At 40.4% G+C, this 18,348-nt stretch overlaps 1 protein-coding gene and 1 pseudogene across 1 annotated transcript in view; both read right to left on the bottom strand.

The window, feature by feature from the left end:
* Window positions 1-717: 717 nt before the first annotated feature.
* LOC148094308 (cyclin-Y-like protein 1) overlaps window positions 718-18,348 on the bottom strand; it is a 31,870-nt gene continuing 14,239 nt past the window's right edge. The window contains exons 7-9 of the mRNA XM_087820577.1: window positions 17,778-17,944; window positions 2,079-2,241; window positions 718-930 (exon numbers count right to left, since the gene is read on the bottom strand). Coding sequence (XP_087676703.1) covers window positions 820-930; window positions 2,079-2,241; window positions 17,778-17,944 — 441 coding nt within the window. The 3' untranslated portion in view covers window positions 718-819. The remainder of the gene's footprint in view (window positions 931-2,078; window positions 2,242-17,777; window positions 17,945-18,348) is intronic.
* On the bottom strand, window positions 9,039-9,100 carry LOC148094309 (U6 spliceosomal RNA; annotated as a pseudogene).

Below are 18,348 nucleotides of genomic sequence, written 5' to 3'. Positions count from 1 at the left end.
TTGATCCCTGGTCTCCGGGCCTGTAGGGGAGGCAACCAGTAGATATTTCTCTCCCACATCTACGTTTCTCTCTCTCCCTCTCCTTACCTCCCTCTCTAATATCCATTTAAAAAAAAGTGAACTCTTCAAAGTCTGAAAAACTCAAATTAAAACTCATAAATAAAATTACTTTAAAATAATTCTTATACAGTAACAATGTCTAAAAAGTTCAGGAGGAGAGGAAATGACACATAATGGGGAAAAAAAGTGCCCATTTTGAACTAGGGAGCAACAAAAAATATTTAAGAAATTTCTGATGTCCAAAAAGGCCCTCCCTCCCAATATCAAAGTAAACATTAAAACATTTAAAACTATAGTATATAGAAATAGGTACTTTAAGCTTTCTAAATGAGAGCATGAAGGCTCAAAAGAGAATGTTATGTAGGTGGTTAACTAGAACTTTAGAAAAGTTTAAGATACACATTTCCCTTTTCTCCAAAAATGAAAGCAAAAATAAACAAATGTAATATCCTCTAGTAATTAAAATAATCAAAAGGGAAATGAAAAATACTAAGGCTCATGAATTAAGCTTAGGCTAAAAGAGTTCCTCATGATGTTGAAAATCTTCATTTCTGTTTTAAGAGGAAATACTAAACTTGCTGGAAGAGGAACCTTGTATTTCCACGGCCCTTGTTACTGTAGATGAGAAGCTGACCATGTTAATTCCCCTCATTTCTCCCCTAAAAGGAAATCACTTAGCTGGGTTTGAGCAGGAGCGGTGACATTTCTCCATTCGTGGCACATGAGGGGCTCACCATGTCCCAGCCCCTCACTCCTCATTTAAGATAAGATGGCACTGGCCCGCTGCGCAGCACTAAAGTTATCGCAGCTGCGGGATTTTCTTACAGCCGCCCTGCACAGGCTTTTGTTTTCACAATATCTGGAAATGGCCTAGGAGCAGAAATCAGAGAGCACAGACACGTTAGAAATCACAGGGCTGCAGCCTGAGCACAGAAAGCACCACCGCTGAGCCGCACATGCCGCTTCCTCAGGCGGGTGACAGCTCCTGCCCTTGGGGAGCTGCGGTCTCGGCGGCCAAGCCCTTGGGCTTCTCCTTTAAGCTAATTCACTGAGGCGAGTCTCTTAGGGGCTGTGATTAGATGGCCAGAGGAACGGGGGACGGAGGGTTTATTTTAAAGTTTGGGTTTTCTCAATGGCGTCTAAGGCGTGACAGGCTCCTGACAACACTATCACCTGTTGCCTGCGCACTTGGTCCCTTAAATATAATAAACGCACGGGGGCAAAATCAGTGTTACTCAGCTATTTAAATTCTACCCAGTCTTTATTAGCTATTATCTGCTCTAAGCAAATTTAAATGAGACAGGCTTCTGCTGTACTTTCCTGAAAGGTAGGAAAGATCTAATGATTGAAGCACCACAAGGTACTGTTTCACTTGCAAGTTAATTATGGTAGAAACACGCCGTTTCCTAAAGTGCGATCAAAGTCCCACAGAAAGTGTCCATTTTAAACGTGTCCATTTCAGTTGTGAATAATTTTGTTGTATCACCAAAGGTCATAAGCCATAAATATGACTGTTCCATGTACTTTACCATTTCCATTAAAAGCCCGTGTACTTTCTACTCCCAGTATTTGAAACACACATTCCACAATTAATACAGGTCCCTCAGGTGAGCTTGTCTCACAAACTCACGGGACTGAACTGTGACACATACAGAAAAGGCATGAACTTGCAAAGTGAGTTAAGGTGGTAAGTAGGTTACGTTTGTAATATGACTAGTGACTCAATTTTAAGAAATTATTGAAATATGGTTAGAAAAAAGAAAAAGTTTCAAAAAAACCATCAAAGATTAAATTTGATTTAAAATACTCTGAATCATGGTCACAGAAAAGACAATTTTCTTATAATGTGGGATTCTTTCTATCAACCATAAGAGATACCAGAAATATGTGAAAGAGTTAATAAGTCTTCTTCACCCTGGTAGTTTAAAAAGCTTTTCATTGTCCTACATAATCTGAGTTACCCACAGATGGTGTCTGGTGTCTGGTGGAAACCCCACTCTGTGACTCCGCAGCCTTACCTCCAGGGCCTGTGCTCTTTCCTTTCGCAGACAAGCAAATTCATTAGGCAATTTGCGGTCACTCGCTAGGGACCGAAGGTCAAAATAATATTTGGCATAGACACTGGCAGAGACGTGCAGACGAAACCGGAGTAGAAATAAATACTGCGTCTCCAGCTCATTTCTGAGGAAGAAGGAAAACACAAAACCCACACGGGCGCGTCAGTCCCGGGCGCCCGCAGGCCCGGCTCAGCCCGAGGCTGCTCTGACTTAGTTACGAGACCGCAGAGGCCCCGCTGCGCTGCTGCGCTAACGCTCAGACAGCACCCAGGGCGCAGGGACTCGGGGCCCTTCCGCACCCCAGCACTTTGAGTTCGGGACAAGGGGGAGCAGGGGACGTCCCCCTGAGCCCTGTGCTGCTGGCCCGGGCTCGTTCCCCAGAGTCCCGGCGGCGCAGCTGGAGGCTCCCGCTCCTCCCCGCGCACAGGCCCCGCTGCGGTGCGGGCGGCAGGAGCTGCGGGGCTGTTCCTCAGCTGAGACCCTGCGGGCTTCCTCACCAGGCCTGTGCCAGGAAGGGGCTCATGAAAGGAGAGATGTGCCAACACAGGAGCGGGCACATGGCCATGGCAGCAAATGGGGCCACTGAGAGCTGCCACTATTATCTTAGAGGGACAGGTCTTGAGGCAACAAGGAATCACCTCTAGTAAATAAATAAATAAAGATGCCACACTCAGGGGGAAAGGGGAACCCTCCCCGCCCCCAGTGCACGGGGCTAATGTCAAAGGGCACATGCAAGTTTCTGTTCACCTGAACCTTACTGGGGAGAGAAACTGTCACTTTCACAGAACTGGACACACTTTTAAAACTTTGGAAGGCAGAAGATTACAGATCGATGTCTTGGCTGGACTAAGCCCACCTTATGATATGGCTTCTGAGCGAGCACTAGAGTCAAACTCCAACAGTGTTCCCCACGCTGGGGATGAGATCCCGAAATGTTCAGCCTGCCCTGCCCCTTCCCAGAACAGCAGGGGGACATTCCCAGGTGAGGTGCGTTCAATAAAGCAGGAAAGGAAATTTGGGAGCAGTCCCTTTGCTATGTGACCATAGTGCTGTCACTTGCCAAGAAGTTAAATAAATATAAAATTACAGTAAATTGTACTACTTAAGTCACAGTCATCCCTTGATAGTCATTAATAAAATGATAAATACCTCAACAAACATAAGAGAAGCTTTTCAAACATATTTGCTTTCCTAGTTTTAAAGCTTTAATATTTTATCCATTGGATAGGTCAGCAAAAGCTTGACGTTCTCCGGTATGGAGAACAGTCAGAATATGAGCAGAGATGAGGTTTTCCTCACTTGTTACACTTTAAACCTAACTGAACCTACTTCCAAAATTAATTTCCTGTCCATTGGCCATAAATCTACAGAACTGTAAATCAGATAAAGTTCTGATAACCAGCTAAACAGGACTTACAACAGGAATAGATGCACTTTACTGTCCCTTTTACAATTTCATCATAACTGCATGTTAACTGTGACATACAGCACCTTCCTAGGGTCACCACTTCCCTTCACAGGGATTAATCATGAAGCAAAGCGCGATGCCTACCGATCATGCAGCGTCTGGTTTATTCTCTGTTGTTTTTTTAGTTTTTCAGTGGCTACATGGCTAGATGGCAGACCATTTAGGGCACAGCAAATTTTCTGAGTAGCAGGCTGTTCAGTTTACCTTATTCTTTTGAAGGGAAATCATATTCTCAAAAGACACATAGATGTTGGAAAGTTTTAAGAAAAAGCTGATAGACACCAATTTTCCAGCTTAGACTCCAAGGAGATCACTACCAATAGGAGACAACAGCAGGTGGATGATACCAATGTACATGAAACACGGTTATAGTGCCTTCCAGTTTCCACAGATCATTAACAAAAGCAGCCTATTATAAACATAGCTCCTGGGGTTTCTCTGTTCATACTCAAAGAGCATTCTCTACAACAAATCTATACCTAGACACTGCCGCCATTTCCCCAGAAGCTCACATCGATGACACGTCACACAGCTTCCTGCACGTTCTCTGATGTTATAACGAGAGCCAGAGGCCCACAGGGTGAGCTGCAGGTGTTGAGAAAGCTTCAGCTGCCACCACAGTGGGGCTACTGTTCATGAGCACAAATTATCCTTCCCTCCAGAGACAAGTTTGAAGACTGATGACAGTGGTGTCAAAGTCAGTTTAGCTTCTGCAACTTCCCGCAGAAAACTAATTCCATTGGTTTCAATTTTATTATTTGCTGTCATAATGTTTGCTAAGATTATTACCAGCAAGGTCACTCTGACTACCCATTTTACATGATTATCAAAGTGTCCTTTTCTATCAAAAGCCATTTTGAGCTACTGATAATCCCTGGACCCTTCTCTTCATCACAAGTATCCTCATGTTAGTTCTCAATATGCATTTTGGTCATTCTGAAAGGGTATTTATCTAGAGTAATGAGAAAAGGTAACAGAAACCAATTCTGGCTACTGCCCACCATCATCTCAATTTCCTATGCTGTCAAATATAATCTAGGGGGGTCTTCCCACATTTTCTTAAATGCCACCCACAAAGACATTTTTGAAAATTGTTATTAAATTTATTCGGGTGATACTGCTTAATGAAATTATATAGGTTTCCAGCATACAGTTCTCTGATATATCATCTGTATATGGCATTCTGTGCAGACCACCCAAAGTCAAATCTTTTTTCATCACCAGATATTGGACCCCCGTTACACAAAGACATTTTCACTGTCAGGTAGGCACTTTGTCTGCTGGAAATACCTTTTGGGCTCATCCTGCCTACCACCCTCAGGGCCCTTCACAGCAGCTAATGTGGCCCGATCAAAACTCCTTGTGATATTTGGTGTTCCACTCCCATCTCTGCATGCCAGCTCTGAGGAGCACCCTCATGGGTAACCTATAGCTTCCCACAAAGCAATGCTGTGGTTGCTGAGTGCCCCTGAAAATTCTCAAATGGGGTGGGCACTGTGCCGCGAACCAGCCGCGGCGAGCAGGACCGTGCTCCGGAGGTGAAGAAGAAAAGAAAGAGACGAGGCAATGGGGCTGGGAGGGCTCTCTCGCTCAGGGATGCTGAGTGAGAGTCAAGCAAGCTTTATTCAGAGCCACAGCATTTTATACAGCGTTTCAGGGCATCCGGCCAACCTCCTGACCTTCTACGACATTCCTAGATACAACACTTTAGAGGAGGTTGCAGCCACACTGGCGTCTCAGAGGACTGTTTCCCAGATAAGGTAGGGGAGTATCTGGTCTGATTGGATCTGGGAACCATGCGGGGCTGAGCACACAGGGCAGCAGACATGTAGGCACTCCCTGATTTACAGGGGGCCTCGGCACTGACGCGCCTGGCTGATCTCTTTCAAGAACACCAGTGCGCCGCGGTCCGCTGCCCCGGGGCCCAGGACCCCACAGCACTGGAAGAGGCCAGTGATGTTTCTCTAACTGCCTGAGAGGTAGGACCTTCCTAAATCAACAGACCTATTTTTAAACATGTGAAATGCTCATTCAAGAGCAGGAGAGAGCACAAGAATCTGAAACCTGTATATGTGGCTAATCTTCTATCATGGTTTCTTTAACAACACAACTTTAGATAAAAGGAGGAAAAAACCAGTAAATGCAAATATACAATGTGTGACTCAGGTTTGAGCTGTAACCCACTCAACAGTCTAAGGCCATAACAGTGGCCAAAAAATTATTTAAAAAGCCAAATGTATGCCCCTTAAAAACGGAATGGAGACAACAGAAAAATGTTGACTGAGATCCAAACGGGTGGTAGAGTAGGTAAAAGTTACCCTCACTCCTCCCAGGACAAAACTGGAATTATGACTAAAATATAGAGCCATCAAGTTGAATAACCAATAGAAGACTAGCTGAGTAGAAGTCTTATAACCAAGGATTTATGAAGAAGCCACATCGAGAGGCTTCTGGTAGGAAGGGTAGAGACTTGAAAAGGGCTGGCCCCGGCTCCCACGTGCACTGGCCAAGCACCCAGAGGGCTATCTCAGCCACAAAGGTCTCCTCTTAAAGCACAGGGTCTCAGCCCCACACCCAGCTCCCCAGCCCAGAGCACCAGAGCCAGGAAAAGGAGCCCACATAACATCTGGCTATGAAAATCATCAGGGATCTGTCTTCCAGGGAGAGAGAGGAGTCTCATAGAAACCCAGGTCCCGTCCTCAAGAGCCAGCACACAAAATCTTGTTTATGGTCACTTACCCCAAGCACAAACAAAAGGAGGGTGGCTCAGTGCACACTAGTGAAAAGAAACTGGGATGTGTGGCTCTGAGCAGAGAGCTAAGGGACAGCTGCCAGGATCTCTGTGCTGAGTCCCTCTAGCCCACTGCCCACAGACATCATCTTTCTTGGGTTGAAGACTCTTCTCCTATGATATCACACTGAGGGAAAGCATAATCTCACCCTTCCAATCCCTGTCCTCTCAACCTGCAGAGCTCATATCCGACAGAAAATTCAGCTACCTGGGCCGAGGGTGTGGAGGTCTGGGCAGACTCAGGGTGTGTCAGAGACTGAGTTGTGTGGCTTTGGGTCAGGGGCCTTTTCTCCCCACCCCCTTCCTTAGAGCTTAACAAGTCCCACCCCACCCCCATAAGAGATCCACTAGTTCCACCGTCTGGAATCCTAAGAGCCCTGCCCTACTGGACTTGGGGTCTCCAGGAGCTCTCAGCTAAATCAAGGAAGACTGAATTGTGTAGCTTCAAGTCAGGGGTCAATTTTCCCTCGAATATTCAACTGGTCTAGAACCGTCTCTTCACATCACCAAATCTTGGTCTGTTTGGGCCTGGTAAACTCTGTTGGTTGACCCCAGATGACTCCCTGAGACACTGCTCTACCAAAAAGTCTGTGGGCACCCAGCATTTGACAACTGGATTTGATGTACTCTGGGAACTTTTTTCTGAGTGGCCTGAGACTCGGCACGGACACCAAGTTTGAATATGTATCAGTCTGGTGAACACCACTGGCTCCTACCTGATGACTCACTGAGAACGTAACTCACCTAACTTGGTACTGCCAGAGGCTCTTTCAGTGACCCAACTTAACAGGCAGCCTACAAGTGGAGGCAGGTAAAGGTGGATTGTGAAGTGCCTTGGGCCTTTTGCTGACCTGCACTAAAGCTCACTGCTGCTGGGAGGCGGCCTTGATGAGCAGCTTGGCCCTTCCCATGCACTCCCAAAGCAAGGGCAGCAGCAAACTGTGACTCGCTTTATAGCTCCAAGATGATTGCCCAGGGCCAGTCACAGGTAGAGTCTGACACTGACCTGCACTGAGTCAATCCCAAAAGGCGTAAAAACCAACACACCCAGTGGCAAGCTTCAGACAACATCAGAGCAGGACTCAATTAGCTCCATAAGCAGCACATTCAAAGGGAGATCTCAGGAAGCAAAGACCCCGCTGAGGTGAATTCTGCTTCATGTGGAAGCTCCTGCATATCAGCTCATACACCGTGGTCAAGGTCAATCTCCATAGTCAACCAGCATGAGGGCCAACTCCACACATAGATGGGCCAACAGCAATCATAACTAAAATACAACAGAAGGCTTTACATATCTCACACAAGAACCATTCCTGGAGCACCAGTAAATGTGATCACATAGTGTGCCAAGGGTCCCACAGGATACCTACTACATAAGGCCACACCACCACGACAGAGACACATAGCAGAATGACTTAATACACAGAAACAAACACAGAGAGGCAGTCAAAATGGGGAGACAAAGAAACATGCCTCAAATGAAAAAACAGAAGAAGTCCCAGAAAAATAATTAAAGAAAATGAATGCAAGCAATCTACCAGATACAGAGTTCAAAACAATGGTTATAAGGATGCTGAAAAAACTTAGTGAGAACTTCAACAGCATGAAAAAGAACCTAGAAATCATAAAATAGAACCAGTCAGGCCCTGCCCGGTGTTGCTCAGTGTTTAGAGCATCACCATGAGGACCAAAGGGTCATGGGTTTGATTCCCAGTCAAAGGCACATACCTGGGTTGCTGGTTCACTCCCTGTCCCAAGTCTGGGTACGTGCAGGAGGCAACCAGTCGATGTGTCTACCTCACTTCAATAATCCTCGCTCTCTCCACCTTTCTCCCTCCTTCCCTGCCTCCCACCCTTCCACTCTCTCTGAAAAGCAATGGATAAATATCCTCAGGTGACGACAACAGAAAAAAAAAAAGTCAAAAAAAAAAAAGAATACAATATCTGAAATGAAAAGTACGCTTGAAAAAATAAAGAATAGTTTAGATGAAGCAGAGGACTGAGTCAGTGATTTGGAAACAAAGCAGCAGAAAACAATCAGAAGAACAAAAAGAAAAGAAAATTGTAAAAAATGAGGATAGTTTAAGGGACATCTGGACAACATAAACGGTAACAATATCAACATCATAAGGATGCCAGAAGGAAAAGAGAGAGAGCATGTGAGCATGTAATTAAGAACTTATTTGAAGAAATAATGACTGAAAATTTCCCTAACCTGATGAAGGAAAAAGACACAGAAGTCCAGGAAGTGCAGAGAGTCCCAAACAAGACGAACCCAAAGAGGCCCACAACAAGATAAATCATAATTAAAGTGGCAAAGATTAAAGACAAAGAGAAAATCTTAAAAGAAGCAAGAGAAAAGCAGTTAGTTACCTAAAAGGGAGCTCCCAAAGGACTGTAACTGATTTTTTTGTTGTTTTTTTTTACTTTTAAAGCCTTCCTTTTTATCTTTAATTTTATTTTGTTGTTGAAAGTATTACAGATGTCTCCTTCCTCTCCCTAGATCCATTCCACTCTACTGCCACCCTGTTCCCAGGCTTTTATTGTACTATTTTCTGTGTCCATGCGTTGTGCATACATGCCTATAAGTTCTTTGATTAATCTCTTCCCAACTCAGCCTTTTCTTTTGATATACGTCAGTCTGCTGCATACTTCACTGTCTAAAAATATGGAACGCTGCACAAATTTGCATGTCATCCTTGTGCAGGGGCTATGCTAATATCTAGGAAGTGATCATCATGGTAACTGATTTCTCAACAAACATTTCAGGCCAGAGGCACAGGCAGGACATATTCAAAGACATTAAAACAGAGGATCTACAGCCAAGACTACTCTAACCACCAAGACTATCATTTAAAATTGAAAAAGAAATAATGAGCTTCCTAAACAAGAAAAAGCTAATACCAAAACAGAATTACAAGAAAAATAAAGTATTTTCTTTAAGAATATGAAAGGAAGACAAAAAATCAACAGGGAAATGCAGACCTTAAATGAACCACTAGACCTAATGGATTTAATTGACATTTATAGAACATTTCACCCCAAAGCAGCAGAATACACATTCTTCTCAAGTGCACATGGAATATTCTCAAAAATAGACAACATGTTAGGGCACAAGGCAAGTCTCTAAAAATATAAGAAGATTGAAATCATATCAAGCATCTTCTCGGATCACAATGCCATGAAACTAGAAATCAACCACTATAAAAAAACTCAAAAATATTCAAACACATGGAGGCTAAACAGCATGTTATTAAACAATGAATGGGTTACCAAGGAGATCAAGAAAGAAATCAAACACTTCATGGAGAACAACAAAAATGAACAGACAACAACCCAAAACCTATGGGACAGAGCGAAAGCAGTCCTGAGAGGAAAATTCATAGCATTACAGACCTATCTCAAGAAACAAGAAAAAGATGTGATGACCTATCTAACACAACAACTAAAAGAACTAGAACAAAAACAGCAAGTAAAGCCCCGAGGAAGCAGAAGGAAGGAAATAATAAAAATCAGAGCAGAGATTAATGACATACAGACTAAAAAAACAATACAAAAAATCAATGAAACCAAGAGCTGGTTCTTTGAAAAGGTAAATAAGATTGATGCACGTTTAGCCACACTCACCATGAAACAAAGAGAGAACCCAAATAAGTAAAATGAGAAATGAAAGAGGCAATATAACAACTGACCCAACAGAAATACAAAGGATTGTAAGAAAATATTATGAGCAACTATATGCCAACAAATTGGACAACATGGGGGAAATGGACAAATTCCTAGAAGCATACAACCTTCCAAAGCTGAATCAAGAAGAGGCAGAAAACCTGAAGAGGCTGATAACAACTAATGAAATTGAAGCAGTAATAAAAAAACTCACAGCAAACAAAAGTCCTGAACCAGATGGATTTACAGGTGAGTTTTATCAAACATTCAAAGAAGAATTAACACCTATTCTATTCAAACTCTCCCAGAAAATTCAAGAGGAGGGAAAACTCCCAAACTCTTTTTATGAGGCCAACATCATCCTAATCCCAAAACCAGATAAAGATACTACAAAGAAAGAAAATTACAAGCCAATATCCCTGATGAACATAGATGCTAATATATTCAGGTTTTTAATCGAAATGGTTTTAGTTTTTGCCCATAGAGTATGATGTTGGCTGTAGGTCTGTCATAAATGGCCTTTATTATATTGAGGTATGATCCGTCTATTTGCTAAAATACTAGCAAACTGAATCCAGCAATATATTAAAAAGATCATACATCATGACCAAGTGGGAATTATTCCGGGGATGCAAGGTTGGTACAACATTTGCAAATCAATAAATGTGATACATCACATAAACAAAATGAAGGACAAAAATCATATGATCATATCAATAGATGCAGAAAAAGCATTTGACAAAACCCAGCACACATTTTTGATAAAAATTCCCAACAAAGCGGGAATAGAGGGATCATACCTCAACATAATAAAGGCCATTTATGACAGACCTACAGCCAACATCATACTCAATGGGCAAAAACTAAAACCATTTCCCTTAAAAACAGGAACAAGACAGAGATGTCCACTTTCACCACTCTTATTCAACATAGTACTGGAAGTCCTTGCCATAGCCATCAAACAAAAAGAAAACATAAAATGTATCCAAATTGGAAAGGAGGAAGTAAAACTGTCATTATTTGCAGATGACATGATATTGTACATAGAAAACTCTAAAGACTCCATCAAAGTATTACTAGATTTGATAAATGAATTTGGAAAGGTAGTTGGATACAAAATCAACATCCGGAAATCAATGGCAATTTTATACACCAACAATGAACTTTCTGAGAGAGAAACTACAAAAACAGTAGCATTTACAATTGCAGCTAAAAAGATAAGATATCTAGGAATAAACTTAACCAAGGATGTAAAAGACCAGTACTCGGAAAAGTACATGACACTGAAAAAAGAAATAGAGGAAGATTTAAACAAGTGGAAGAATATACCATGCTCATGGACTGGAAGAATTAATACCATTAAAATGTCCACACTACCCAAAGCAATTTATAAATTCAATGCAATTCCTATTAAAATACTGACAGCATATTTCACAGACCTAGAACAAACATTTCAAAAATTTATATGGAACCAAAAAGGACCCCAAATAGCTGCAACCATCTTGAGAAAAAAGAACAAAGTGGGAGGGATCACATTACCAGACTCAAACTGTATTACAAAGCCACTGTAATCAAAACAGCCCGGTATTGGTACAACAACAGGCATACAGATCAATGGAACACAACAGTGTCCCCAGAAATAGACCCACGCCATTATGGTCAGTTAATATTTGACAAAGAAGGCAAGAGTATCCAAAGGAGTAAGGACAGTCTCTTCAATAAGTGGTGCTGGGAAAATTGGACAGATACATGCAAAAGAATGAAGCTAGACCAGCAACTTTCACCATACACAAAAATAAACTCAAAATGGATAAAAGACTTAAATGTAAGTCACAAAACCATAAAAATCCTGGAAGGAAACATAGGCAGTGAAGTCACAGACATCCCACATAGTGGAATTTTCACTGATACATCTCCTAGGGCAAGACAAACAAAAGAAAAAATAAACATATGGGACTACATCAAACTAAAAAGCTTCTGCACAGCAAAAGAAAACAGCCTCAAAATACAAAGGAAACCCACGGTCTGGGAAAACATATTTGCCAAGGATGTATCTGATAAGGGGCTAATTTCCAAAGTGTACAAAGAACTCATAGCACTCAGCAAGAGGAAGACAAACAACCCAGTTAAGAAATGGGCAAAAGACCTGAATAGACACTTGTCCAAAGAGGACACACAGATGGCCAAGAGACATATGAACAAATGCTCAATGTCGATAATCATCAGAGAGATGGAAATTAAAACCACAATGAGCCAGGCCAGGTGTGGCTCAGCATTTGAGCATCAACCTAGGATCCAGGCGATTGGGGTTAGATTCCCAGTCAGGGCACATGCCCGGGTTGTGGGCTGGATCAATGATGAGTCATTGATGTTTCTTTCTCTCTCTCCCTCTCTTTTCCTCTCTCTGAAATCAATAAATATATATATAAAAAAACAAAAAACACACAATGAGGTACCACGTCACACCTTCAGAATGGCTGCCATCAACAAATCAACAAACGACTTCTGCTGGCGAGGGTGTGGAGAAAGGGGAAACCTAGTCCACTGCTGGTGGGAATGCAGACTGGTGCAGCCACTATGGAAAACAGTAGGGAGGTTCCTCAAAAAATTAGAAATGGAACTGCCTGATGGACCCAGTGATTCCACTCCTAGGAATGTATTCTAAGAATCCTGAAACATTAATCAGTAAGAATATATGTACCCTGATGTTCATAGCAGCACAGTTTACAATAGCCAAGATCTGGAAACAGCCCAAGTGCCCATTAGTAGATTAGTGCATAAAAAAGCTGTGGGACATTTACACCATGGAATACTACACAGCTGTAAAGAAGAATCTCATAACTTTGGGACAGTATGGATGGACCTGGAGAATATTATGCTAAGTGAAATAAGCCAGGCAGCAAAAGACAAACATCACATGATCTCCCTTATACATGGAATCTAAAGAACTTAAGAAACTGATGAACAGAATAGATTCAATGACATGGAAGCATAGATTAGGCTGACAAATGTCAGAGGGATGGAGGAGGGCGGGTGGGTGGAGGGGGAGAGAGTAACCAAAGAATTTATATGCATATATGCACAACCCAAGGACAGGGACAATGGTGGGGGGAGGGACTGGGGAGGGGGATGGGACAGGGTGGAAGGGGTCATTGGGGAGAAAAAGGGACATTTGTGATATTTTAAACAAAAATAAAATAAATAAATAAAAAACAATATGAAAGGAAAAACAGGCATACAGTTATAAGGAATGAAATGGTATTAAATATATATCGATCAATAATCACTTTAAGTGTAAATGACTTGAATGCTTGAATTAAAAGACAAAGGGTAGCTGATTGAATAACAACACAAGACTTATATATATACTGTCTACATGAGACCCAGCTAGGATTGAAAGAAATATGGAGACTGACAGTAAACGGATGGTAAAAGATAGTTCATGCACACGGGAAAAAAAGCTGGGGTAGCAATACTTGTATCTGACATAATCGACTTTAAAACAAAGGCTATAATATGAGGCAAAAGGGACACTACATAGTGATAAAGGGATCAACCCAATGAGAGGATATAACCCTTGCAAACATTTATTCACAAACATAGGAGTTCCTAAATACATAAAGCAGATCTTGATGGATATAAAGGGAGAATCCACAGCAATGCAGTCACAGGTGGAGATTTTAACACCCCAATTCACATAAGTGGATAGATCTTCCAGAAAGAAAATCAACAAGGAGACACCCATATTAAATGACACACTAAACCATATGGATTGAATTGATATTTTCAGAGCATTTATCCTCAAAGAAGCAAATATACTTCAAGTGCACAGAGAATATTTTCTACAATAAATGGAATGTTGGAGCACAAAACAAGTTTCAATAAATTTATGGAAACTGAAATCATATCAAGAATTTTCTCAGATTATCTTTTAGTATTATACACTAAATTAACTTTTTTAGTGTATAGTACTAAAAGTTAACCGCAAAATAAACTGAAAAACACACAAACATATGGAGGCTGAATAACACCCAACTGCGCTGGCTGGGTTGCTCATTTTGTTAGAGCACAGTCATGTACACAAAAAGGGTGAGGGTTCGATTCCCTATCAGGACACATACCTAGGTTGTAGGTTCAATCCCTGGTGTGGGCACATATGGGAGGCAGCTGATGGATGTTTCTCTCTCTCTCTCTCTCTAAAAAAACAATGAAAACGTATCCTCAGATGAAGATTTTAAAAAATGAAGTAGCATTTAACTAAACTATCAATGGGTTAACAATTAGATCAAGAAAGAAATTGAAAGGTACCTTGAGACAAATGAAAATGCAAACACAACCCAAAATCTACTAAATACACCAAAAGCAGTCCTAAGATGGAAATTCATATACCAGTGTTCCTCAAAAAATAAGAAAAAGTTCTAATAAACTATCTAACCTTATGCCTAAAGGAATGAGAAAATAAACAAACAATGCCCAAATCGAGTAGAAGGAAGAAAATAATAAGACCATAGTGGAAATAAACAAAATAAAAATTAAAAAAATAATACAAAAGATCAATAAACCTAGATCTGGTTCTTTGAAAAAATAAACAAGATTGATAAACCTTTAACCAGATTCATCAAGATAAAGAGGACTCAAATACATAAAAGCAGGAATGAAAGAGTAGGAACTGACACCAAAGAAATACAAGGGATTATCAGAAAAGATTATAAACAACTATATTTCAACAAATTAGATAATCTGGAAGAGATCGATAAATTTCTAGAAATACACAATCTTCTAAAAGTGTACAAAAAGAAATAGGAAATCTGAATAGACTGATTACAGCTAATGAAATAAAAGTTTTAATAATTAAAAAAAAAAAAAAAAGCTTCCAACAAACAAAAGTCCTGAACATGATGGCACAGATAAATTTTACCAAATATTCAAAGAAGAACTGAAGGTAATCCTTCTCAAACTATTCCAAAAAATTTAAGAGGATGGAAGACTCCCAAACTTATTTTATGAGGACAACATTACCCTAATTTCAAAACCAGATAAATACACTAAAAAGAAAGAAAATTATACAACAATATCCCTGATGAACATAGATATAGAAATCTTCAACAAAATATTAGCGAACTGAATTCAGCAATACATTAAAAAGGTCATACATGATGATTAAGTGAACTTTATTCCTGGGATACAAGGTTGGTCCAATATCCGCAAATTCATTTACCTGACACACAAAAACATAAACAAAATGAAAGATAAAACTATATGATCATATGAAGAGATGCAGAAAAAAATTTGACACAATCCATAACCCACTCAAGATAAAAACTTTCAGCAAAGTAAGAACAGATGGAACATATCACAACATAATAAAGGCCACATATGACAAACACACAGCTAACATCATACTCAATGAAGAAAAATTGCTATAGTTTCCCTTAAGATCAGGAACAAGACAGGGATGTCCACCTTCCCCACTCTTATTCAACACAGTGCTGGAAGTCCTAGCCATAGCCATCAGGCAGTAAGAAAAAGTGAAAGGTAACCAAATTGGGAAGGAAGAAGCAAAACTGTCAGTATTTGCTGATGACAAGTTACTGTGTATAGACAACCCTAAAGATTCCACCAAAAAACTACTAGAACTGACAAATGAATTCAGTAAAGTAGCCAGACATATGATAAATATCCAGAAATCAGTTGCACTTTTATGTGCCAATAATGAACTATCAGAAAGGCAAACTACAAAACAATCCCACATATAATTGAATCAAAAACTACCTAAGAATAAATGTAACCAAAGAGGTAAAAGACCTGCGTTTGGAAAATTACAAGACACTGAAGAAAGAAACTGAAGAAGATACAAATAAATGGAAGCATATACCATGCTCATGGATAGGAAGAATTAACATCTTCAAAATATCCATACTACCCAAAGTGATCTATAGATTCAACGTAATTCCTATCAAGATACCAATGGTGTTTTACAGAAGTAGAACAAATAAGCCAAAATTTTATATGGAACCACAAAAGACCCTGAATAGTCACAGCAATTGAGAGAAAAACAAACAAGGTTGGAGGTATCATGTAACCTGATTTCAAACTATACCACAAGCCTATAGCAATCAAAACAGCATGGTAATGGCATAAAAACAAAGCTATAGATCAATGGAACAGAATAGAACGTCCAGAAAGAAATCAACACCTATATGGTACATTAATATTTGACAAAGGAGGAGAGATCAGTCAGTGGAGTAAAGACAGTGTATTCAATAAATGGTGTTGGGTAAATTCCACAGATACTTCCAAAAAATGAAAGTAGACCACCTTTTCTTACAACATATACAAGAATAAACTCAAAATGGATTATTAACTTAAATGTAAGATTCAAAACCATAAAACTCCTAGAAGAAAAGAGGCAATAAAACCTGAAACATTTCTCTTAGTAATATTTTTTTGCTGATATATCACCTGAACATGGCAAAGACAAAAAAATAAACAAATGGGACTACATCAAACAAAAAAGTTTTAACACAGCAAAGAAAAATATGAACAAAATAAAAAGACAACACACTGATGGGAAAACATATTTGACAATAATATATCTGGTAAGGGGGTTATTATTCAAAATTTATAAAAAACGAATATAACTCAAAACCAAAAGTACAAACTATCCCATTAAAAATGGACAGAGGACCTGAACAGACACTTCTCTAAAGAGGACACACTGATGGACAACAGACATATGAAAAGATGCTTAACATCACTAATCATCAGAGAGATGCAAATTAAAACCACAATGAGATATCCCCTCACACCTGTCAGAATGTCCATCACCAATAAATCAACAAGCAGGAAGTGTTGAGAAGGATTTGGGAAAAGGGAACACTTTTGCACTTTTGGTGGGAAGGCAGATTGGTGCGGTCATTGTGGAAAACATTATGGAGTTTCTTCAAGAAATTACAAAGGGCACTGCCTTATGACTCAGTGATTCCACTTCTAGGTATGTGTCTGAGGAAACCCAAAACTTGAATTCAAAACAATCTATGCACCTCTGTGTTCACTGCCGTATTATTTACAATCCTCAAGCTATGGAAGCAACTCAAGTGCCCATCAATAGATGAGTGGATGAAAAAGCAATGGCATATTCCTCAGTCATAAAAAGAAATCTTAGCATAGAGTGAAATCTTACCATGTGTGAGAGAGCATGGCTGGACCTAGAGGGGATTATGCTAAGTGGAATGAGTCAGTCAGAGAAATACAAATACCACATGATTTCATTTTGCAAAGCGTATGATTTTCTAACCATTATGCTGCACACCTGAGAATAATACAAAATAATATTGAATGTAAAGTTTTATTGGAAAAAATAAGAAGTAAATAATAAAGAAGAGGGGGAAAAAGGACTGGAACTGGCAGACAGCTTTCAGAAAGCCATGAAGATATTAATAGTACTATTCTTTTAGGATGTGAGCTTCGAAAATGTTTGCCAATAACCATCAGAGAAATACATTTCAAATTATCACAGAGATTACTACAACAATAACATATGAAGGCCTACTGATTAGTGAAGTATATCAATTGTTATAGCAAATGTGCATAGAAAATTGAATGTACTTGTATGCCTCATTCAGTTCTCTGCACAATGGAACCTTTAAAAATATTTCTTAATATGTAAACTTTATGGGGGCAACTGAGGTATTGGAAAATGGTTAGAAAGTTCACCAAAACCTTTCCAACTCACATGTCCTTGAGTGTGATGCCCTGGTGGATTCGGCAGAAGTGCAAATTCCATACAGCCCGGTCTTTCAAATACTTGGCAGCAAGAAGAATGGCTCCCAGAACAATTCTTCTCCAGTTCGTGGGGCAAATGTCAATCTCAGCATACACTGTAAGTCGTTCTAAGTAAATCTGCAAAAGTAGAACACTGGTCTTTGATTCTAGTTCAGTTTAGCTGCTGTGATAAGAACTGTTAGGAATCACAGATTTCATCTGTTTCTGACACGCCTTTTACTCTTAGGTTCTACAGAGGCTGCTGGGCCAGCCAAAGCCAGAGGCCAAGTCACAGCTGCAAATGAAATACTTCTGTTGCCGACTTGGCCCATGTGAATTCCCAGCCCATTTTTCGGTGACAGGAATGAATGGACACCTTGGCAAAGGGCTCCCTGAAGGAATGTTATTACCATCCCACTGGTAAAGGGCAGCACACCCAGGCCCGGCGCAGATGCCTGAGTGCCTGCCATGCGCGCTGCTTCATACCTGGCTGGTAGTTATGGGGCGATTTTACAGAGCACTTGAATATGTAAATCCCTGGC

Source organism: Miniopterus natalensis, chromosome 1 (assembly GCF_054644295.1).
Source record: "Miniopterus natalensis isolate mMinNat1 chromosome 1, mMinNat1.hap1, whole genome shotgun sequence".
In the NCBI taxonomy this organism is placed as follows: domain Eukaryota; kingdom Metazoa; phylum Chordata; class Mammalia; order Chiroptera; family Miniopteridae; genus Miniopterus; species Miniopterus natalensis.
Note: the sequence above shows the minus strand (reverse complement) of the source record. Positions and strands in the feature narration are given on the sequence as shown.